The 23249-nt window shown below is 56.2% G+C and overlaps 1 protein-coding gene across 2 annotated transcripts in view; it reads right to left on the bottom strand.

Moving 5' to 3' along the window:
• The window catches only part of STRA6 (signaling receptor and transporter of retinol STRA6), a 39305-nt gene that overhangs the window by 4094 nt on the left and 11962 nt on the right, over positions 1-23249 (bottom strand). For both annotated transcript variants that reach the window (XM_019668005.1, XM_019668004.1), the window contains exons 2-14: positions 17896-18070; positions 13033-13099; positions 12636-12721; positions 11263-11402; positions 10634-10657; positions 10289-10455; positions 8751-8873; positions 6519-6586; positions 6265-6341; positions 5934-5995; positions 4839-5001; positions 1195-1270; positions 443-576 (exon numbers count right to left, since the gene is read on the bottom strand). In XM_019668005.1, the coding sequence (XP_019523550.1) occupies positions 443-576; positions 1195-1270; positions 4839-5001; positions 5934-5995; positions 6265-6341; positions 6519-6586; positions 8751-8873; positions 10289-10455; positions 10634-10657; positions 11263-11402; positions 12636-12721; positions 13033-13099; positions 17896-18070 (1362 nt within the window). The remainder of the gene's footprint in view (positions 1-442; positions 577-1194; positions 1271-4838; positions 5002-5933; positions 5996-6264; positions 6342-6518; positions 6587-8750; positions 8874-10288; positions 10456-10633; positions 10658-11262; positions 11403-12635; positions 12722-13032; positions 13100-17895; positions 18071-23249) is intronic.

The raw sequence follows: 23249 nt of genomic DNA on the forward strand, positions 1-23249 counted from the left end.
CCGGTTCACAGCCCCCATCTATAGCCATGAAACCCTGCTTGCATATCCCCAGTAACAGGGATCTCACTACCTCCTGAGGCAGCCCACCATGGCCTAGACCTTCCTCACATAAGCAGGAATGTGCCTCCTTAAACTTCCTACCTTCCAGCCCTGGGGCCACCCCCTGTGTAAACACCTGGTGGCACCCAGAGGCCATTCTTATGTGAGGAGTTTCCTTTCTCCAAGGGTTCCTGTGCCCCCCATCCCCCACCTGAGCGAGCTCTGAGGGCAGGGAAGGCCTGGTGGGTCCCTCTTCTCACTCTCGTCCCAGAGCTTGCCCAGCATAGGCAGACACCCAGGGGCAGTCAAGACCAGCGGAGCACTCTCCCCTGCCTCACTGGGGCTAGTGTCTCAGTGTCTGGGGCTGGGAGAGGCCCAGAAGGGTGGGCTAGTGGGGGCTCACCAAGGCAGGTAAAAGCAGTCTGGTAGGCGCTGAAGTTCATCCAACAGAATATGGCCTGGCGGGAGGGGTGGGGGCTCTGAAGCAGGGGGCCCAGGTCCAGAGCAGCCCCTCGGTGCAGAGCTTGTAGGTTGGCCCTGGGGTGGGGACAAGGAAGGCAGTGATCTCAGGGAGCACACGTGCTCCCGAATTCCTCCTCTGGCACAGTCTCTGGCTGAACTCCCAGTTTACAACCCATGGCTGTGGGCAGGGAAGCCCAGGGCTGTGGGAGCCCAGCAGAGCCTCCTAACCCAGCCTGGGAGGTCAGGGAGGGCTTCCCAGAGGAGGTGAGGACTGAGTAGAGCTTTAAAGGATGCATAAGAGAAAGCTGGTGGGGGCAGGGTAGGAATCAAGGGGGACAAATTCAGGCAGAAGGCAAATCCTGAACCAAGTCAGGAAAGTGAGAAACATCATAAAATATGGTAAGTGATCTGCAGCTCGGCCACCAGACTAGAGGCAAGGTTCCCGGTAGGCAGAGGTTTGGGGGCCCTGACTGCCGTCCTAAGTGGGGCCACCCCTGCGAGGAAAGGTCCCTGGGCATAGCCTCTGAGGCAGCTGGGCAGCAGGGCTCAGTGACAGCCGGGCCTTCAGAGACCCTCCCTCCCTCTAGCCCCGGGGCTTTCCCCACAGACGCTTCTGGATCAGGGGTCCTACAGGCCCTTGAGACTGTGACCTCCTCCCCACGTCTGCACTGAGGGTCAGAGCCTGCCACTAACCTGTGTGTCACCAGGGAGCGGATCAGCACGAAGAAGGTGAGTGAGCAAGACAGGACCAAGGCCAAGACGTAGCAAACTGGAGGGCAGAGGGGAGCCAAGTGGGTGGCTGGGCCCGGAGGGTCTCCTGGGAGCCTCTGCACTGCTGCCGGGGTGCGTCTGGGTGGGAGGGACCCCTGCCCCACACCCCACTCTGAGCAGAGGCCTCTTGCAACATTCCCTGTTCTCAGGTCCAGTGTAAGTTGACAACCACAGCCAGCCTGTAGTGCCAGGTAACATAGTGGCCAAGATGGGGAAAGGCCACCTCTGAGGCTGCAGACCCAACCGGGTCTTGCTGCACCCATTGTTGTGTAACCCCTAGCAAGAGATTCCATCCAACCTGGCATGTGCCTCCACCTCCATGGCTCCCTGGCCGTGTGGCCTTCAGGGGGTCATTTCCTCGCCCAGCTGGTCACGCTGCTGTCCTGCCCATCTCCCAGCATGACACAAGCCATGGAGCCCCATCTAAGCCCTTGTCAATGCCATTGTTCAGGGAACAGGGGATGCAAGTGCACTGCTGTGTGGTCTGAGTCTATCAGAATGAGGGGAGGTGGCCGCTGCTGCCCGTCTCCCCTGGGTGCGGACTCTCGTCCCTGGCTCCCAGGCCACCCTGACCATGTACACAGATCACGAGTTTGCTGTCTCACCAGCAGCTGGAGGAGAATGCATGGTGTTCATGAACAAGCCTGGCATTTAAGCAAAGCAGGTTTGTGGGCTGGGCCCTTTCCACCCTGCATCTATCAATACATCCAGCCTCACCCTGCCCAGAGGAGAGGCACAGGAAGACACGGGGGCAAGGAAGAAGCTGAGACTTAGAGGGCCTGACCCGCCAGCCACACACTAGGAAGTAGTGGAGCCAGATGTGCAACCATCCAAGCAGACCCAGAATGAGCCCAGGGCACCTGCATCCTTATCTCCTCAGCCAGCATAGGGAAGTGCTCCTTGTTCCTGTGTTCCCACCAGAGACTCAGGGAGCAAGCGCACGTGGAAAAGGCAGGCACCAGTTCCACATAGCACAGGTAGGTACCAGAGAAGTGGGCTCTGCACTGGAAGCACATTAGGATCACCTGGGACTATTAGAATCCCCGTGGCCAGGCTGCACTCCTAACCAGTTAAATCAGAGTTTCTGGACATGGAACCCGGGCCTTAGCCTTATGAAAGCAACCCCAGTGATCCTGACCTGCAGCCAGAGTTGAGAATCACTACTGCAGGAGCTTTCTGAAAACAGAGCCTTAATGGTTTATTTCAATCAGCAACTGATTGAAACCAACCAACCAACTGACACGTACAGAGGGACTGCCGCAGTGGCTTGCCTCCGAATCACCTGGAGCGCTTATTCAATCAGAAGCTGGGCACCAGCCTCAGGGTTTCTGAAGTTAGGCCTGTGGTTCGAGACTAGGGATTTTTAAAGTTAACAGGTGATTCCGATTGCTCCATAAACCCGAGTCTCCCAGCCTGCCCTGGGCTTGCTCCTCCAATGGCAAGAGGGGGCACTCCTCTGAAAAGTAAGGCTGGGAGACAGCTGTGGGCACACGCAGCTCTGCCCTGCTCCATCTCCCAGCAGGAGCCAGCTCCGCACCAGAGAAGGTGCATGCAGATGTTTCTGCCAGGCGTGAGGAGCCTGCCTGCTGACCTGGCCCAGGCGAGAGAATAGGTTAATGTGGGTGAAGGGGTAGTGAGCCCCATGGCCCCAGGCCTGGCCTTTGATCGTTACCTCTTGACTTCCTGCTCCTCTCTCCCTTCACTTGGTTCCAAATGTGGATGCCTCCCAATCCTGGTGCCCATAAGATCTTTCTGTGCTTTGCCTCCTCTGGGACATTGCACCTGCCCCTTTCTGGGACCTGCTTGCTGGATCCATCCATCTTCCCCACCAGATTCAGGGTCTCAAGGACAAGGCTGCCTTTGTCTCTTTAGCACCCATTTTGCAGGTAGGGACATTGAGATCCAGAGAAGTGAAGTGCCTTGCCCAAGGTCACACAGCTAGTAAGTGATGGAGCAGGAACCCTAATCTAGCCTGCATGACTCAGAGCGAGCATTCTCTGAATGATGCCAGGCCTGCAGTTCCAGGTGCTAGGTGCAGGGGACAGCCCTAAAACAGGTTCTCGGAGCTCAGAAGGCGTTAGCTCCTTAGGCTAAGAGCAGACCAAAGGGCCCCAAGCTCAGATCTAGCCTCAGCTCCACTCTGGCTAGCTGATTGCTTTGGACATATCTCTAATGCCCTGGGCCTCAGTTTGCCTCATCTGTGAACTAGGAGAGTAAACACTGCTTTGTTTGGCCCTGCATCTAAGAAGATCCAAAGTGGAAACGTTTGGGCTTGGAAACCATAGCATGTGATTATAAATGTCAGGTGTGATGAGTAGAAGAAGAATCCATTGTCCAAGGCATGTCACTTCCTGCCTCTGACCCCTGATTTCCTGCTCTGAAAGATGGCATCACAATGCTAACCTAACAGGGCTGCTGTGAGTGAGGTCTGAGCTTGGATATGGGCTGATGTGGGCTGTGTCTGCTCCTGCCTGTGGCTCAGATTGCAGCCAACTTGGAAAATCTCCCTGGAGATGTCATTTCAGCCCACCCAGAACTTGTCACCTGTCCAGCTTGTGGGCCTCAGCTGCAGTTCCAAGGCAGCCTCTGGTGTGGGAGCAAAGGCACTCAGGAAGGTGGTGGGAGTGGTATCAGGGAAGAAAGCAGGCACCATACACACCTGTGCCCATCCCCACCCCCTGCCCCTCTCCACTCCCAGCATGCCTGGTCTGCGGATGAGGACATTAACGGTCAGGAACAGAGGCAGAGCTGTCACACCTCCACCTGCAATGCTGGCAGCCTAGGGAGCCAGGGTCTCCCAAGTCAGCAGAGGATGCAGGCCCCATGACCCCTGACCACCAGGCTTTGTCTCAAAGTGGTGGTGAGGGCTCCAGCAGAGGCATCAGGAGGCTGCATTCTTCTCTTGGTTCCGATTCTGCCTGATGGTACAACCTCAGGGGAGTCCTTCCCCATGTGTCAAGTGGATACTTCTCAGCCTCCTCCACAGGGCTGCTGGGAAGGCCTGGGAGGTGAGTGAGGTGAGTACCAGGGCTAAGGGCTGAAGGAGGCATCAGCCCCAGAAAGGGAGGCTGATATCGTTCCCTGGCCTGGGGGCTCATTGTCAAGGGAGGGAGGGTGAAAGGAGGTGGCCTGGGAGGATAGGGACTGAGTAAAAGAGAGCATCTGTCCTGCCCGACCCCACCCACCTGACATGAGGATGAGCTCAGAATCCTGGCCCTTCATCCTACATCTCTGCCTCCTCTCCTGCTCCCCCACCCTCAGCAAAGGCCCCGGCTCACACACACCATGGCCTTCCCCATCTCCAGCCTGCAGAGCGGGGCAAAGACACTGCGGGTGAGGGTCGGAGACAACACACAAGCTGACGAACTGCTGAGATGCCCCTTTAGGTCTCAGAGACTTGAGACTGGAAGCTCCAACAGCTCCAATTTGGAGATGAGGCCATGGAGACCCAGACAAGGGCAGGGACGTGCCCAAGGGCAGCCAGCTCAGGCATCCCACCCAGCTCACATCCCTCCTGTGGACCCTCAGGGACCCCCCAGGCCCCCAGGGACCCTCAGGGACCTCACCTTCCAGCGCCCACAGGTGGTGCTTCACCAGCTGCACTACCTCCTGCCTGTCCTCAGAGAGCACGATCCCAAATCCAGCCAGCAGGTAGGAGACATCCGTGGTGATCCCTGCCCTCACCTTCTGAATGGTGGGCACCACGCCCGCCAGCAGCAGCAGGGCCACCTGGAAGAGCCCCGAAATAAGGGTGCCGGAGCCTGGCGGGACCACACCAGGCACTCCCGCCCCAGGACATGTTTTCTGAGCCACAGGGAGCCATTGGGGAAGAAGCTTTGGCAGCCCACTGGCTGCATCCCCGGGCCTGGCACCCATAGGTGTTCTGATCTCCCCAAGGGCAGTGTCCCCGTGTCTCTGGTCAGCAAGTCACAAGCGATCCAGTTTTAGTCTAATAGGCCACAGGTATGATTTTAGGCAGCACAACTGTGTAGCTGCACCTATCTATCAATCACCTGTCTAAACTTCAGAATATAAAATTGCCAATTTTCCCAAGTTGGACAAACCAAAGTGTCCTATAAGTGAGCACTGGCTTTGTAGGTGAACAGACCTGGATTCAGATACTGGCTGCCCTGAGATATTAGTTGTGGGGACTTGGCCAAGTCAAATCCACCTCTCTCAGCCTCAATTTCCCCCATCTGTAAAATGGAGAAAATTCATACCTACCTCCCAGGATTTGGGTCTGTGTGTGTTTGTTTGGGGTAGTGGTGATGGTGGTAAGAGTGGTGAGGATTTATCAAACATATCTTATTTCACTAAATCTTCCCAACTATCCCCAAAGGAAGGTAATTCTATTTCTTCCATTTTCAGCTGAGCTAATGGGCTCGGGGGCATTGAGTAGTTTGCCCAAGGTCACACAGGAGGTAAATAATGGAACTAGGATTTAAACCCATGTATATGTGACTCCAAAACTCATGCTCTGACTCTTTGTAAGCCCAACAGTTAACACCCCTCCCTTCTGGGTAGGCCAGTGTCCCCAAGACACCAAAAGCAGCTGGACGGGGTTGTGGGGGTTTGGAGAGCTGAGCTGGGCCAGAGCCATCCAGGCTTGGGGGGTGAGGTCAGGGGTCCAGAGGCAAATGCACCACCAAGGCAGGACATACCTGGTAGATGGCCGTCCCTGTCAGGGTGGCTGAAAGCACCAGCTTCAGGGGTAGTCGGAAGCCTGCAGTCCCCAAAAGGAGGGACATGGTGAGCCTAGCACCACCCAGGCCCAGGAGCCCCCACCCCTCCCCAGGGGCCCAAGAAAAGGGCTAGGGCTCACAGAACCCTGGATTTAAATCCAAGGCCAGGCCAGGGGCTTTCCCTTATCCCAAGCTGGAGGCTGTTCCTCCCGATGACAGGGTTCTAGGGGAGCAGGAGCTGCCTTCTAGCTGTTCAGTACAGGAGCGGGGAGGTTACCCGTCACTTCTGACCTCAGCTCCCCACCCATACCTCGCTGTGGAGTGTAGATGTAGTGTCTGAAGCAGGTCCACGCCCGGGACAGGAAGCCATGCTTGGAAGTATGGGAGCTGCAGAAAGACCCAAAGGGGGTGGGAGGCGGGGCTCAGGAGAAGCCCCTGCCCTGAGCCCCAGAGTTTGGTTCATTCCTCATCTCTGCCCCACCAGGCTGCCCACTGCCAGCCCCCCAAATAAGCCTGCCTAGCCGGCCCTGCCTGCTGGCCCAGAAGGTGAGCCTAGAACCTCACCTGCTTCCCATCTTCTTCCGACAAAGAAGGGTCCTCAGATATTCCTCAGGATAGCTGTTCTGCCACCCCTGTGGGAACAGACAGATGAGACCTGCCTCGAGCCACCCCTGGGGCCCTCACTCAGGGTATTAGGGTGGGCATGCAGTAGGTGCTCTGTGAAAACCTCTTGCTTGTGGTGGAGTGCAGAGAAAGGCTAGCCTATGGGGCGAGGCCCATGCCCCACATCGCTTCCCTTTCTTCCTCCACAAATACAAGACTAATTACTATCTAAGAACACTCAATGCTGGGAAAGTCTTCCTAAGGTCTAGCTCCAACCCTGTCCTGCTTTATTCAGTCACACCTCATCACTGCTTCCCTCTTGGCCCTTTGGCCTCTGCTAACTGAGACTGGGGCAGAAGGGAGCCTATGTCCCAAAGGCACATCCCTAACCAGGACACAGGATGCGGCCATTCGAGGTCAGACCCACCAGGCCTCTCCTCCTACTCAAGGGAGATCACAAGGGTGACCAGATTTGTCTAAGCCACATTCCAGGCCTTAAGCTGACTGCCAAATGGCAGAGGCCCATGGGGAGAAGGGGTGAGACCCTGCCCCCATCATTAGGAAAATATGGTCCATTGTCACCTGCTGCTATGGCAAACCTGGGATCCAGGGCATGTGTGGGTTAGCTCAAAGCTTGACTGTGTCCTTTGAGGCTTAAACCTCTTTGACTAAGGGCCAAAGAGGATTTATTTCCCCCAAGACTTCTCAAGAGGAAAGGCATGCAGTGGGGGACAGGCAAGGTAGAGAAGATGCCTGGAAGAGGAGGGAAAGGGCTTCCGTGAGGCAGAGCAGTGCCTGGTGCACTGTGTATCCTGGGGAGCTGCTCCCCGTTTCTGAGCCAGTTGTAAAAATGAAGGAACAGGCATCCCCAGAGAATTAGGAGGCAGTGGTGACAAAATACTCAGAACTCTATTGCTACTATATGAGAACAAAACCCAGAGTCAGGTGGGCCCGTGGAGACCCAAGGCAGCCCCTGGACAACCTGGGCCCACTTTGGCCTCTTCTCCCCTCGCCCTCCACCCCTCCTTGGGGACCTTGTTTCTTTCTGGGCTTCAGTCCCAGCCCCTCTCCTGAGCTCCAGGCCCATGGTCCAACTGCCCACCAGACCCTTAAACGCCACACACCCTCAACTGTGCATCATCCCCTGCACAGCTGCTCTCATCTAGCATGCCACATGTCAGCAACTGGTGCCACCATCTACCTGCTGTCTGTGCCACATGAAATCCTTCAAGCCTGCCCTTCGCCTTCTCCAGCCCTTCGCATCTGTCCTCAGCCTTTCTGAGGGCCTCTGTGGAGATTTCCTCTTCCTCCTCTCTCCCACCAGGAGTACATGACCCCACTTCCACCCAGGCTCCCATGGCACTTGGATGAGCCCCTGTTGCACTTCTGACATTGCTGTACATATCTGTTGCTGCATCCATCTCCCCCAGCGCACTGGGAGCTCCTGGAGGCCAGACACAGCCAATCAGCTGAGTCCACAGCACCTTGCCCAGGACTGGCACTTGGCTGGTGCTCAGAAGCTTTCTTCATAAGGTTGCCCTATCTTGTAAGACTTCTCTCTTGACATGATGTACCCATCCATCTATCCAAAACTTCAGAAATATTTGCCGCATGTCTATTACATGCTAACATTTGCTGGGTGCTGCAAATCAGGCATGAACAGACGCAACGCGTCTCTGCTCCTTGACTCATGTGCTTTCCTGAGCCTGCAGGGCCTTCTCCTCATTCTCTGCCCATTCCAGATGCTTCCTGTCCTCAGACCTCCACTCAAGTCTACCTCCTTCAGGAAGCCCTCCCCTTTATCTGACATCCTACCAAAAGTTGGTTCATAATGCAGCTCTGCCCTGAGTGCTTCCTGGCTCGTGTCGGCATCTGCAGAGCCCCATCAGGCACAAGCTGCTGGCCTGTCTCATTTCTCCAGCTGGATGCCAGTGGTTCAGACCAGGACTACGACTTACTGTCTTCTGGCCCACTTCTCCTTTGTTGAGTCCCTGCGGTACACAGTTTGGAGCCCCGGGTATGCTGGGTGCCAGCCAAGGGCCTGGCCTAGCCTTTGCCTGAAAAGGGAGAACTAACCCGTCACTTGGTGACTCAGCAAACCTTTCCTGAGTGCCTGCAGTGTGCTGGGCCCTCCACCAAGCATGATGATGGGTAGGGCACCGACAGACAGGGAGCCCAATGCAGCCCCTTTACCTCAGGTCCCGCTCCAGTCCTGTGGCTGAAGCTTCTCACCAGCTGCACCGGGTACCACAGGCTCAGGAATCCAAGGCCCAGAAGGAGAGGCAGGGAGGCCAGCAGGGAGTAGTACTTGTAGATCTGGAGAGACAAACACCAGACACACCTACCCTCTGCCTTCCTCCCCAACTGAAGGCCAGGGTCCATTTCCCTTCCCACCTCACCCCGGGGCCTGAGGGTAGTCTGGGGGGCCATGGGAAGGCTTCTGGTCCTGTCACCCCCGCCCCAACTTGGGCCACTCAGGACAACCACTCTCACTTCCTTTTCTGGGGCCCTGCAGGGGTGCCTGCCCCTCCCCCAGGCCCCTGGACTCCCAAGGCCCTTAGAGGAGCCAAAGGGAGGAGATCATGTGACCCCTTCTTCCCCACCCAGGGGGCTGCAATGTGGCCTGGAACAGAGCTTGAAACAGGGACACCCATTTTCTGTGTTGCTATATTCCGGGCACTTGGACATAGGCCCCTGAGAATCAGACAAAGGCCTAAGTTCGTCTATGTACAGTTTGCAATCTGGCATCAGGGCAGTTCATGCCCTACCTCCTGGCATTGAGGTCTTTGTCCCTGAAGTCCCAGGGCAGGGCTCTTATACATTCATTGATTTATTTGTTATTCAGTACATTTTTATTGAGAGCTTAGTATGTGCCAGGTTGTGGGTAGTGAAAAGACCAGGTCCCTGCTCTTCAAGAAACCAGCTTATCTTCACCTCTACCCTGAGGGATGGGTGATATCAACTTCACTAACAGGGGGGAAACCAGTCTCAGGAAGGTGACGTACTGTCCTCAAAGCACTTAGCACCACCTGGTATCATTTTGTACATTTGTTTGTTTCCTTGTTTATTGTGTCTCCCCTTTGGAATGGCAGCTCTTGGGATGCCAGGGACCTTGTATGACTTGTTCACAGCTGTATCCCAGTGTCTGAAAATGTCCCTGATACAGACTATGTGCTTCCAATATGTTTGTTGAATGGATGGATGGATGGATGGATGGACGGATGGATGGAAGGATGAATGAAGCTGGATTCCAACTTGGGTTGTCTGGCTCCAAAGTCTACACCCCCACCCTTTGGGCTCTAGACTGGGCAGCTTCACACCCCCAGCCAGCAGACAGTGAAGCAGGTGAGGTTCTAGAATTCTTTTTTTAGCCCTTTGAGACTATCCCCCGAGTCATTGCCTGCCATCCTCCATCTGACTTCACTTCCACTCCAGCCTGGCCAAGGGAAGGCTAGGGAGCTAACAAGGTTGGGGGGGATTTCAGGCTTCCTTTTCCTCTTCCTTTGCCCCTGCCCCCTCCCTGCCCCTCCAGACTGGAAGCCCCTGAGAGCTGGCCCAGCTGCCTTGTTTCATAGAGGGGTCACATGGAACAGCACATGTTTGGAGGAGAAGAACCCTGTGCACAAAAAAAGGTAGCAGGAAAACCCAACATGCGGAGATAAAAGGAGTCACGCTAGTGTAAGTGACTCCTCCATGCCCCCTGTCCCAGGCCATTATGAATCAGTGGTTACCTTGGGCAGCTGGGGACACTCTGCCCTCTGCCAGACCTGGACCCCAAAGTGAGCCCAGGCCAGCACAGTGCCTAGCAGGTGTGAGGTTCCTTGCCTGACTGTGGCACAGGCGGCCAGGGGATAGTAGAGGGCAGGGTAATACAGCAGGGCCAGCATCTTCCAGGACCCTGGAAGGCAAGACGGGCAGAGAGAAAATGAGTGCGGGGCAGGTGTGGGCTGAGTCCTGCCCACCCAGGCCTCTCCTGTCTCCATCTTCCAAGCCCCTCAGCTGGCTCAGTGGGCAAGAGCCCTGCGTTCAAATCCAGGCTCTGACTAGTATCAACTCTTTGATCTTGGGCCAGTTACCTCTTGAAGCCTCAGATTCTCCACCTATAAAGCGGAAATAAAAGTACTAAATTAGCAAAGACCAAATGAGAAGGTATGTGAACATTACTTAGCACGGTGCCTAAGTTAGTCCTCAGTACATCAAGCTACTGCTTTATTATTGTCCCCTTCTCTGGCCCTGTAAAGTGGGGCTAAGATCCGTAATTGTGGAGTCCTTGTGAGGATTATCTAAGGAGATCATGTCACAGGACAGTGGTGCCTCTCAATGGCAACTGTCCTTGTTACCATCACCTCCTTGAGCCCAGCTCAATTCTCTAGGACCCCTTCTGTCCACCAACCCACCTTCCTTCATTCTCACAAGGGGCTGGGCTATTGGGGGACCCAGCCTGTGCCCATGAATGAGAGTGCCCTCCCTCCTGGGGGTGGGATTTGCACAAGAACAGAAGCAGCAGAGAGGGCAGTATTGACCAAGGGTTGGGACCAACAAGGGGGAGGGTTTGGGCATTGTGAAGAGACAGTGGGAGGGTAAGGGGACAGTGGGGGCCCATGACTGGGATGGGGGAGCTATCTGGGGAGCTGTGCCCCAGTGCTCCAGATTCCCACCCCACCCCCACCCCAAATCCAGGCCAGGCCTCAGCTGTACTAGGTACCTGGGCTGGGTGGTGAGGCCAGGGTCAGGAAGGGCAGTGGGGCCTCGGCGGGGAGCAGCAGACACAGGGAGCTGAAGAGGACCATGAAGATAGCAGCGGGCACGGTCCGGGGCCCGTCCCCAGCCAAGAAATCCACAGGGCTGGTGCAGGGACAGGACAGAAGGGAGTTGTTCAGGCCCTGTGCTGCCATTACGTCGTGTCATGTTCCATAAACCAGGGAGGCTGAGTCAGTCCCTTTCCAGATGGGGAAACGGAGGCCCTTCATCCACTCAGTCCACAGATATTTATGGAGTGCCTCCTATGTACCAAGCTCTGGGCCCTGTGGCAGAGTGACTGGGGAACATACCCCCCAACGCGCATGTGTGTACACACACACACACACACACACACACACACACACACGCACGCACGCACGCACGCACGCACGCACGCGCACGCACGCACACACACACGCGCGCACACACACACACACGCACACGCACGCACGCACGCACGCACGCACGCACACGCACGCACACGAACAAGCCTGAGCACGGCTGCCTCCACCCACCCTGGACGCTCCAGGAAACAGCAGCCTCCACACTAATTGGTCTGTCTGGGTTGGCAGACCTTCAGAGAGCTCAGAGAGTCACAACATCCTTGCACAACGGCCGCCGCCCTGGCCGGGGTGTGGCCCAGTGCCGAGGTCAGACAGGGGACACAGCTGTCCCATGCATCACCTCCCTGGGCTTAGAGCAAGCCACTCAGACCCTCTGCTTCTGTGGGCCAGCTTGCCCTCATGCCCTGACAGTGCCATCCTGCTTCACTCCTTCCCAAACCCTCCCCCAGACAGGGCAGGAACCCCAGGCTGGTTCCCCACAAAGCCAGCATGCAGGACCCACCTTGGTGTGCATCCCGGGCCTACAGTGCAAGGCCGTCTACAATGGGACTCTACCCACCACCTCTCCCAGCCCTGTGCTCTTTCCCACACAAGCCTGCCCTGTCTCATCTCCTCAGGGTCATCCTCGTCCCAGGCTCTGGGACTGCAGGGCTGAGGAGACAGGGTGGAAAGTCCCTCAGAAATCTGCCTTAGCATCAGGGTACAGGTGAGACCCTCAGGGTCTTGAAGGCATGGCATGGCCATGGCCTGTCCAGACCATGGGTCGCCTGACGAGGTATGTCCTTGACCAGGAGCTGGGCTCCTTGGGGTTTGGAACAGGAGCAAGTAGACCTGAGTGGGTCTCATCCCCTCCCTCTGGGGGTCCCCGACTAAACCTGGAGATCTGGGTGGGGGTGGGGAGAGCCCCTAGGGTGAGAGAGAAGGGGGTATCACTGAGGCCAGAACTGGCTTTTAGGTACCCCCTGAGTGGGGGTGCCCAGACCACAGCACCAACCTGGGCAGCCCGGGCCTGCCGTGTCCGCAGTGAGGCCAGAGCTGGCGGCGCCTCACCAGCATGGCCAGCAGCAGCAACACAAGGATCTGAAGGAGAGCACAGTGGAGGGAGGGCTTGGGGTGCTCAGGCCTCCCGGAAGGGCTGCATTTAAGCGCTTGGCCTCAGTCCCCAGAAAACACCCTATCCCCGGTGCACACTCATGTGGTGTCTTGGGGACTGGCCAGGCCTGAGAGGTTGGACTTGGTCTGAATCCTGGCTTCGGTTTCCACCCTGGGAGAACCCCCTCCCACATTTTGGGTTCCCGGGGTCCCCCTCACCAGCCTCAGCAGGGAACATAAGTGCCCCTGCCCAGGCTGGCAGCAGGTTGCAAGCCAGTTAGGACTCAGGTTAGACTCACCGACAGCACAGCCAGGCAGGAATGGAGAAGACCGGGGGGCACACTGGGGTGGCAGGAGGGCACCACTCTGCAGAGGGAGTGGAGGGTGGGTCAGGCCTGGGTGGAGACCCCCAGGGTGTGCAGCCAGGTCTGTGGCTCCAGGCTGTCTACACTGGGGCTCCACCTCCCTCAACCCTCTGATCTCTCCTACACAAGCCTGCCCAGTTCCACCTTCTCAAGGTCATTCTGGGGCTCTCATGCCTCGATGGGATGTGACTGTACCAAGCTCAAGATTCCAGGGCTGAAAGAGATAGGGCACTCCCAGGGCAAGACACAGGAAAGTTAGAGTGGGCCAGCTCGGCCTGAACCTCTTTGCTTTCTCACCCAGATCCTTCAAGGCCTACTTTATCCCTCCCTCCTCCAGGATGCCTTCCTGGTTGCTCCAGGCCTCACAGACCTCTCCTCAGAGCTGTGGCTGAGATACCGCCTGGATCAAACCATTAAGTGTTCGGCCCTCCCAGAATGGAGTCTGTCCTCCATTCACTGGTATCTGAATTTGGTCTGTGTCTGACTGGAATGGTCTTCCTTGGTCTTCTAGAACTTACATGTCTTCTTTTCCCATTTCCTTCATTAAGGCCTTCCATATATAGCTGGGCAGATCGCACACTGCACAAGGATGCCCAGCTAGGGAAATGAGTGTGGTCTGAAAACCAGGCCACACTGCTCATCAAGTCTTGTACCTCCTGAGCTGCATACATCTAAATGGGGGTCCCGGTCTCTAATTACCACAAAGGTCCCTATGGCCTGGCAGAGGTCCAGCTCTTGCCATCGCTGAGCACAGAGGTAGGCCCATGGTGGAGATAGAGATCAATGAGCACAATGAAAGCTTCAACTTCCCCAGCTGGTCATGTGGCAGGGAAAGGGGTAGGAGCCCTGAGTTCAGAGCTGGACTTGGACCTGGGGGAGCAGACAGGACTGGGTCCCTGGGGAGAGGGAGATTTCTGGGTTTGCCCAGGTGGAGCCTGAGAGTGCCAGAGGGAGGACACCAGTGCAGGCAGGGCATGAGAGGAAGCCCTGTGCTGCAGCTGGGGCCTCCCAGCCCAGGAGGCTCACCCACCCACCTGGGCGCCCTCTTGCTGTGTGGAAAAGAGGACTCCCACGGCCTCAGAGCTCAGAACCCTAGGATCCTGCGGGAACAGCCCAACCTCGCCGGAGCTTGCTTCCTCTCAGGAAACCCCAGAGAGTCAGCAGCAGGCAAGAACCTGGTCACCTGAGCTGGTCCTTGGGGTGGAGGGACAGGATAAGTCTGTTTTGTACAACTTCTTGACCAGGGCAGAGCTGGCCTCTTCCCAAAGTGGAACTGTGCTCATGGGTGGGGCAGGTGCTGTGTAGGGGATCAGGCTCCCAATGTCTGAGCACAGACCTCACAGTCTCCACTTCCAGCTCTGAGGCCTCTTACTCCAGCATGTGGGGTGGGGTTTGGGCAAGGCAAGGCCTCTCTCAGCCCCAAGGGCTTAGAGCCACCTGTCTAGGACCTCTCATTGTGCATCTCCTCACCTGACTAGGTCCTGCTCAACCCTGTCCCCTGGCCAGCCAGGGCAGGGGCTCAGGAAACTGTCCCTGGAGAAGCCTGACCCTTTTCCCACTCACCGCAAACCAGGAGACCCCCCGCACCCCCACGGGTCCTCTCCAGGGCCCTGTCTGGGGGCACCTGTACCATCTGGGGTCCCCTATTTACCCCTTAGCTCAGCTTGGCTGAGGCTTACAGATCTCCAGATGTTTGAGATCTGAGCAACAGAAATTTGGCTGATGAGTCATGGATGCGTTTTTTGTGCTGTGGGATAGACAGGATGGCACAGATACAAAGAACACCACCTCAGGGAGGGCGAGGAGCTTGATCCAGGAAGAGGCACAAGCAGGTGCTAAAGGTTGCAGAGGAGGGGGAGAACCTTGGGGCCAGGCATCAGGGCCAGGGGCATCTGCTTTGCTTTGAAAGATGATTAGCATCTCTTTAGGAAAAGAAGGGGAAAGGGAGCTCCATGGAGAGGGAAGCATGGGGAGGCAGAGTGACAGGCAGTAGGTCGTGTGGCTGGGGCCAGGCGAGGCTTTCAGCTTGATTGCAGCCCAGAGCAGGTTATAGCAGGCACCGGTGGCACTGGGGAGCCACAGAGGATGTTTGAGCAGGGCAGTGTTCGGGATTTTAGGAGATTTCTGTGGCTAAATGTGAATAATGCCAACAGCAGTAACTAGTACTTACTAGGCACTGACTAAGTGCCAGGCACTGTTGGTCTACACAAGGGATACTAAGAGCCCACACCTCTTAGGTAATAATTGAGTTGATACAGGGAACAAAGAGACCACGGCTCAGAGAGGCCAAGTATCTTGCCCAAATCACACAGCTAATAAAGTGGCAGAGCCAGGACTCGAACTGAGGCAGTCCTGTCTCCAGCACCTGCGTCTGACTGGGAGGTGAGAAGTAAGAAGTACATGAAGGGAGATATTTCTGTTCCCAGGCTCTGGCTGGGAAGCTCAGTATTGATGATGGGTGGATAGCACATGGGCACATAACTGGCCAGAGGGGCCTTTGGGGGTGGAAAGAGCCAACTCAGCTTACACAGATCAATCCTGTGTGCACGCAAGACCCCAGGTGACACATCCCATCCCCATCAGACTCAACCCCCAAACTGTTCAACCAGGTCCTGGCACTACAGGGGCACATGGGTAAGTGAGACCAGGAACTGAGTCCATCCCGGCCACTGTCACCAGTGCCTGCCAATCCCAATTCCCAACCCTGCTGGGGCACCCTGAGGCACAGAGGGGGACCACTGTCAGAGCTCCACAAAGCTCTGGTGCCCCATCTCATTGAGGGGTCTGACTCACACAGGGCGAGGTGAGCCCAAGTTCCCCTCGGTGGGACTCACCTGGACTCCCTGCTACCCACTCCCACCTTTGAGGGGGTGGTAGGGAAAAAGCGGGCTCCACTTGGTTTGGCTAAGTACCGTATTTGCCGGCATATAAGACGATTTTTTGGCCCTGAAAAATATGCCTCCAAGTGGGGGGTCGTCTTATACGCCAGGTACACTTCAGATAGACTGCCCATAGTGCTTGCCCCGTGCCATAGTGGCCTCCCGATGCCCGCCCACTTCATTCCACATACCGTTCAGGCATCAGCAGCGCTGCTGGGTGTATGCTCGGCTGTTATGCGATTTTGCTGTTATGCGATTTTACCACACTCGCAAAATCGCACACAGCCGACCATACACCCAGTATGATAGCGCAAAATCGCGAATCGCGATTTATGTATATGTTTGATTACATACAGCCTTGTGACAGTTTTCCTGCATGTCATAAGCATTTGAATATAAATATAAATGTTGAAATCAAATCTGATATTGTTTTACCTTTTATTTGGTGTGTGGAAGGTGTGAGGAAGAGGGGGTAGTCTTATACGGTGAGTATATAACAAACTCTGTATTTTGAGTGGAAATGTTAGGGGGTCGTCTTATACGCCCAGTCGTCTTATACGCCGGCAAATACGGTAAGTAGGTTCGAACAAACCTCTTCATTCTTCCCTGCAGCGGAGGAAGGGAACTGCCAATTCTAGATGCCACCCTGGTCGTTCTCCCCACCACCGGTCCCCACCACACACCCACCTTTATTCTAGGGCCCTATCTAAATACCCTAGCCTCAGGGCCAATGACTGGGCCCTGAGGTATCAGGGCCAATGACTGGGCCCTGAGGTACCTAGGAACACAGCTTCAGATTTGGGCCTTAACCTGACTCAGGGTCAGAGTCCTCCTGAGGGTCCTGGGCCCCTCCCCACTCTGCTGCTCCTCCCACTCCAAACAAACGCAGCAGGGTCAGCCAGGGAAGCAGAGGGGGGCACACCCTTGCTGACTGCAGGGCTGCTTTTCAGATGGTCAGAGCCCTGAGTCCTGCAAACAACAGTTCCTCCCCGCAGGCCTGGGTGGGGACTCTGTCCCAGCCGAGCGACCCCAGTCTGGCCAGGCCAGAGCCCCAGACCCTGGGGAGGCATGCGAGCATTTCTCCTTCTCCAGTTTCTTGATGATGGAGAACAGATGTGTACACATCTGGCTCAGCAACTCCCCAACCTCACCTTACCAGCTCAACCAACCCTCAGACAGAGCAGGCAGGAGGGGGATGGGGCCAGGGCAGGAACTAAGTATGCTGATGAGGGGAGAACAGGGTTCTGGGAACCTCCCAGGCTAGGCGTCCTTGGCAGCATGTGGGGGCACATGGAGGCCCAACTACCCCGCCAGGGTGTGCAGAGGAAACACAGATAGAAAGGGTTTGGGCAAGGGCAGCTGTGGCCTGAGTCCTCAGGGCACATGGCTGGGCTGACGGCACCTCCCTTCCCAGCTGGCCTGAGCACTCCTGTGAAAGGAAACAGGACCTCCTCATCTTCACAGAGATTCCCCCACCAGACTTTTTTCCTTGGCTCTCTGTCTTCCTCTGCCCCCAGCCTGCCCAGAGAACCTGACACTTGCTAATACCACACCCCAGACAGTCACCACAGGGGCCAGTAACCCCTTGAAAGCAAGCCTGACTTCCCTCAACCACTCACCCAGCATTCTCCATTCTGGCTATAGGCCAAAGTTGCCCATTTCAAGGATGGGGCTCAGGAATCTATATTTCAAACACACCACACAGGTGCTTTTTAGGTGACCACCTGGGCAAGGGCTGGTCTCCCGTGATGGACAAGGAGACTGATGCCCAGAGAGTCTGTGACTTGCCGAGGGTCACACTACAAATGAGTGTCAGAACCCATCTCAACAGCCCTGGCCCAGGGTCTTCTCTGTGCCCCCACCAGTAACCTCTGCCACACCCCGCTCTGCTGGCCACAGAGCTAGGGGTTCCACTTACCCCTCGGGCTGGAGCTCCTGGCCACCCTGGGGCTCGTCGAGGTACCAGCTGCCATAGGAGTAGTCGTCTGTGTCGCCTGAGGAGGTCTGGTTCCCGGCTGTGCTGGACATTCTCAGACCCTTCTCTCTTGACTCCCAGACAAGAGGAAAAGAACCACTACAGATGTGAAAAGAGGCTTAAAAAAAAAAATAGAAAGAAAGGAACCCAAACAAAGAAACGTTTCTCTTTAATACTAAAGGTTACTTTCTTGCTTTTAGCTCGCTGGGAAAAGTCTGTCTGGGAGTGAGGCCCTGATCCCCCTGGAACGGGTGGAGGGAGCTGGGAGAAGGGGCAGGGCGTCTCTGTCCTCTCCGGGTGCTGCAGGAGGTAGCTGTCCCTCTGGGGGTAGTGCTCCCCTGGGGTCTTAGAGCTCTTGCTGGAGCACCTGTCTGTCTGTCTGTCTGTCTGACTGACTGACCACCAGTGGGTCTTTGCTCAAAGGACCATTTTCAAGGAAGTTTTGTCCAATTCGAGCCGTCCACAGAGACACTCCCTCCTTTTCTCCCCCTCCCCAAACCCATTCAGACAGACCCACAGACACACACTCGAGGAAGGGCCAGGGAGGAAGGAGCTGCAGAGATGAAAGGGTGGGCGGGCTGCAAGGCGGGCTTAACACTTTGCGGGGACCCTCCAGCCCAATCCCCCTCTTTGTTCAGGCTCCCTTGAGACCACCCCTTTGGGCCTCAGTGGTGAGAACACACCGCAGTCGGGACAAAGCTCTCCCCCCAGCTGCAGGAGGCCCCATCTCCACTGGGCCTAGCCCTGGAGGGCTGTGCATACCTGCCTTCAGCCCCCACCTGGAAGCTCCCACACCTTCTTCGCCCACGACCTCTGCAGTGCCCCACACTCATTCCAGCAACCCAAGGAGACAGCAGGGGGCTGGGCGAAGGCAGGCAGGGAGCCAGTCTATTGCTTCTCCTGAGTTTCCATGAAGGAGGCAACATGTATCTCACTGGTAAAACATTTTTGTTTCTCCAACTTGATTTCACAAGGAGATAACTCACCCCTACAAGGCACAAATTAGTCCTTTAAACACGAACCAGACCCACGGGTAGGCAAGGAGAACCCCACCCGCTTCCTGCTCCTTCCAGGGTGAGGGTGATGGTGAGGAAGGCTCCGCCGCCGGCAGGGGCCGGCAGGGGCTGGGGTTCCTCACCATCCTCCCTCCCCTGAGAAGCTGCCCCCCTTTCCCACGCGCGCATTCCCCGCCTCCTCTTTGTTCAAGCCCAGACTGGGTGGGGGTGAGGCAAAATGCAGAGGAAGGCAGAGAGCAAGTTCTCTATCCTCCCCTGGGTGGGGGTCAGGACCCCTGAACCTCTGAAGGTCCACATCCTTTCCGTACCCCCAGGGGGCCCGGGCCCCAGCCCTACCCAGCTTACGCATTCGTTCAACAAGCTTCCTTAAGACATTCATCCATTTATTCTTTTAACGTAAATTCATTGAACACCTACTAACTGCCAGCACTGTCCTAGGCCCTGGGATGTGAGCAGTTACAGTTCAGGGGACACAGACAAGTAGGTAAATGAGCTCAAGTGTCAAAGGGTCATTAAGGGAAGGCAGGATGCCCTGATATATACTGTGGCGAACTGAATTTGGTCTAACAGAATGGGGGGTTTTCTGAGGAAAGTAACCTTTGAGTGAAGATCTGAGGGCAGGAAAAAGTCAGCTGAGCAGAGGGTGGGCTGGGAGAGTAGGGGTGCAGGGAAGTGTGTTCCCAGTAGAGGGAACAGCATAGGCAAAGGCTCAGAGAAGACAGGGCTTGAAATGCTAAAAGCTCCCACCCCCCCCAAACTCTGTAGGCAGGCTCACAAGGCTTTCCAGGATGGGGACCTGAGTGCTGTGGTGGTCTTGGTTCCTGTCCTTCTCAAATGGCCCTCTTCCAGGAAGAAGGCTCTGACCACCCCCTCCCCCACCCACAGAAGTGTCAGTGTCTCAGAGCTGAACCTGAACGTTATCTGATGCGATGCAGGAGCACACACTGCCCATCTGATCCCAGGGATTTGGGGTGCATCTTGCCTCCCAGGCCTGGCTGTGAGCTCCTGAGGGCACGGTTCTGACTCTTCTCCTCTGCTTCCCTCCCTCTCTGGGGGCACAGCGCTTGGGTCACACAGACTTTTTACCTGGGCTTGGCAAAGTCATGCTCTTTGTGCCTGCCATCACTCTTCCATGGGCCTGTTCTGCACAGGCTCCTGTTATGCCCTGATCTCCCCAGCCAGGCTTTCCAAGGCCTGACGTCCCTTCACTGCCGCGCATGTGTCTCAGACCCATAGCTTAGGAAGCACCCAACCTCTATTTGATTTTAAATCTCCCTCATGATACCTCTAACAATTAGAATTCAGTCTGTGACAGGGAGCTCCCTTCCTATACAAGGCAGAGGTGTGAGATGTTCATGGGGGGTGGGGATCTCTGCCTGTCAGAAATCACTTCCTTCCCTGGAGGAAGCTTAAATCTGCTCCCAACCTGGTTCACTCGTTCATTCGGTCAATCATTCATTCATTCATTCATTCATTAAACAAATGTAGATTGCATGCTGACTGTACACCAGGCAAGGTTCTACATGCTGAGCATACAGCAGCAAGCAAGTCGTGTACCTCAGGGAACCTAATGTGTAGCGGAGCAGGGTGGAGACAATACGTGTCATGAGCGCTGAGAGGGAAAATAAAGTGGGGTAAGAGAAGAGAGATAGAAAGACAGACAAGAGTTGGCTGTTTTAGGCAGAATGGCCAGGAAAAGCCTTGCTAAGGAGATGATATTTGAGCAGAGACCTGAAGGAAGGGAGGAAGGTACCCAGTTGGGTACCAAGAAAAGGCATTTGAGCTCCCGGAGCCTCCGTCAGCCTCAGGGGCCCCAGGCAAGCCCAGGCACAATCCCCTCCATTCCCCACAACCCCCTCCTTGAACCAAACCCTGCTCTGTCCCCAAAGGGATGTCCAGTGGTACTGCCCCTCCCCCTGGGGAGAGCCCAGCACCCATGATATCCCCTCCCTCCTTGCTGGGGAAATACAGAGGCCAGCTTCAGGGAGGCCCTAAGCAGAGGGGAGAAAGAGGTGAGCTTCGCTGGTGGGTGTGGGCACAGGGGCCAGAGAGCAGTCTTGTGCCCAGTACCATGGTCCTCAGGGTCAGGGCTGGGTTGGGAGCAGGAAGGGGCAGGTCCAGGAGGATGGTTGGGGAGGCAGCCTACCTGGGTTTGAGCCCAGGGCTGCGCCTGACCCCGAGTGAGTTCCTTCACCTCTCTAGTCCTCAGCCCTGCCTCTGTCCAGGAGGGGTGCGTCATCCAGCCTGGAGACTCTCTGATTGTGGGCTCTCCTCTCCCCCATGTCCCCACTCCCTGCCCTCAATGACTTCATGGCCCAAGAATGTAGAGCCAGCACACTAGTTTGTAGCAAGGTCAAAGCCACAGAGAGCAGCTATGACTGGCCAGGAGTTTCCCTTTGCCTTACACCCACACTCCTGGCCCCCAGCTCCCCCATCTGCTCTTCTGTGGGGCAGGGAGGTAGGCTGGATAGCAGATCCATGGATACTGGGTGGCCACATGGCTCAGGCTAGGAGGGGGACCCCACTTCTTAAGCCCAAAGTACCTCCTCAGCTTGGAGGTAGAATAGCCTGGAGCTCGCATCAGCAAAATGGGATGGTTAGCTCTGGGGAGTTAGGACTGCAAGCTGGCAAGGAAAAGTAATGGGAAGAGAAAGATCGTAATGAGGCGCTCCTGAAGAATTTGTCCAAAGGCCTGGCGGCGGAGTCCAGGGGCTGCCCTCTGGAGCTGGCTTTATAGGAGGACTCACCTGAAAGAGTAGGAGACCAGCACCTGCCATCAGAACAGGGGCCAGAGGGTGTACTTGGGAGAGAGTCTGCAAAAGCTCAGGAGAGGGGGTGAGGGGTGGGGTCGGGGTGGGGAGATGGCTTGGGCAGTTTTGAATGGTTCCTGGAGGAGGGGGCCTGGAGCAGGGTCCTAAGGTCAGACAGGGTCAGCAGTGGTAGCTAGAATGAGGTGTAAGTGTCTTAGGAGAGCTGAGAAGGAGAGTCTGAGAGGCAAGGAGAGAGCAGGCCAGGAGTCAGGGCTGCCCAGCTGTGGCCTGCATGAGCCCACGTGAGCCCATCAAGATGAGGCTGACACCATATTCAAGGAGCAGCCCAGGCCAGCAGGGCTCCCAGCTGGGCACAGATTGGGGTGGCTAGGCCCTGCTCACTGCGGAAGGAGTTCCCAAAAGCTTCCGCGCACTGAGCAGACAAAGGCCGTCCGCCCTGCCCCTCTGGCCGGAGCTGGCCCATGAAGGCCTTGAGACAGGGCTTCCTTCCTCCTCATGTTTTTCTTCAGGTTGATTAAATCTGAGGAATTTTTGCATCCAGAAACAGAGGCCCACATGCGTGCCTGCCCTCCCCGGCCTGTGGTTTTCAGAATTCTCAAAGAGCAAGTGCTAAGCTTAAAAGGAGTGAGCCAAAATGAATGGGAAGGGCCAGCAGCAGCCCCAGAACTTGGAAACACCCCCAAGGATGTCCAGGTTTCCTAGGGCACCTCCTGAGTCTCAGCAATATCCCTGGAATTTTCGTAACACCACAAGAACCCTGGAAACTCAGCATCACCCCCATGAACTTTCAGATCTTCATGAACATACCAGAACATCTAAAATACCTCAGAATCTGAGCCACACTCCAAAGGCCCTCAAACTCTAACAGATCAAGCACAGTTTGGGGCAAAATGCTCAAAAACCATGGTGCAAGCGGTTGCAGAAACCTAGGGAACCCCACTGCTCACCATCCTCCCATCCCAGCCCTTGGTTCTCTGAGTCCAACTGGACCCCTCAAAAGTTGTACACTACCCAAACCTCAGTAAAGCCTCAGAGCCTCAGCAACACCTCGATCCCCAGCAGCACAGCAGAGAATTCCCAAGGGGTGCTCTGGTCCAGGATGGGGGGGTGCCCCATGTGCCTGCTTGTACAGCCTGGCCCCTCTGTGAGCCCATCAATAAGGGGCCAAGGTGTCAACCCCACGCAGGCCAGACAGCTCGGCGCCCACGTGGCCCTCACACACACGGAACTGTCCCTGGCACACACAGGGGCCTAACCCTGGCCCTGGCTGAGCCTGACCCCATTCAGTGCCCTAAAGGCAGTGTTGTTGGCTGCTAAGCTCATGACGGGAGAGCGTGGTGGCTCTATGCCTCCTACCCCCATGCCATGCGGGAGCTTCAGATGTAGCATGTGACCTGCCCTTCCTGGAACCCGCCTGCTCCCTCACCAGCAGAACCATTAGCGCATAAGGGACTCAGGCCAGACTCTGGTATGCGTGTGGAAACTGGCGAGGCGTAGGAGGGCAGCCAGC

The sequence above is a fragment of the Hipposideros armiger genome, unplaced genomic scaffold (genome assembly GCF_001890085.2).
Source record: "Hipposideros armiger isolate ML-2016 unplaced genomic scaffold, ASM189008v1 scaffold_511, whole genome shotgun sequence".
Lineage (NCBI taxonomy): Eukaryota > Metazoa > Chordata > Mammalia > Chiroptera > Hipposideridae > Hipposideros > Hipposideros armiger.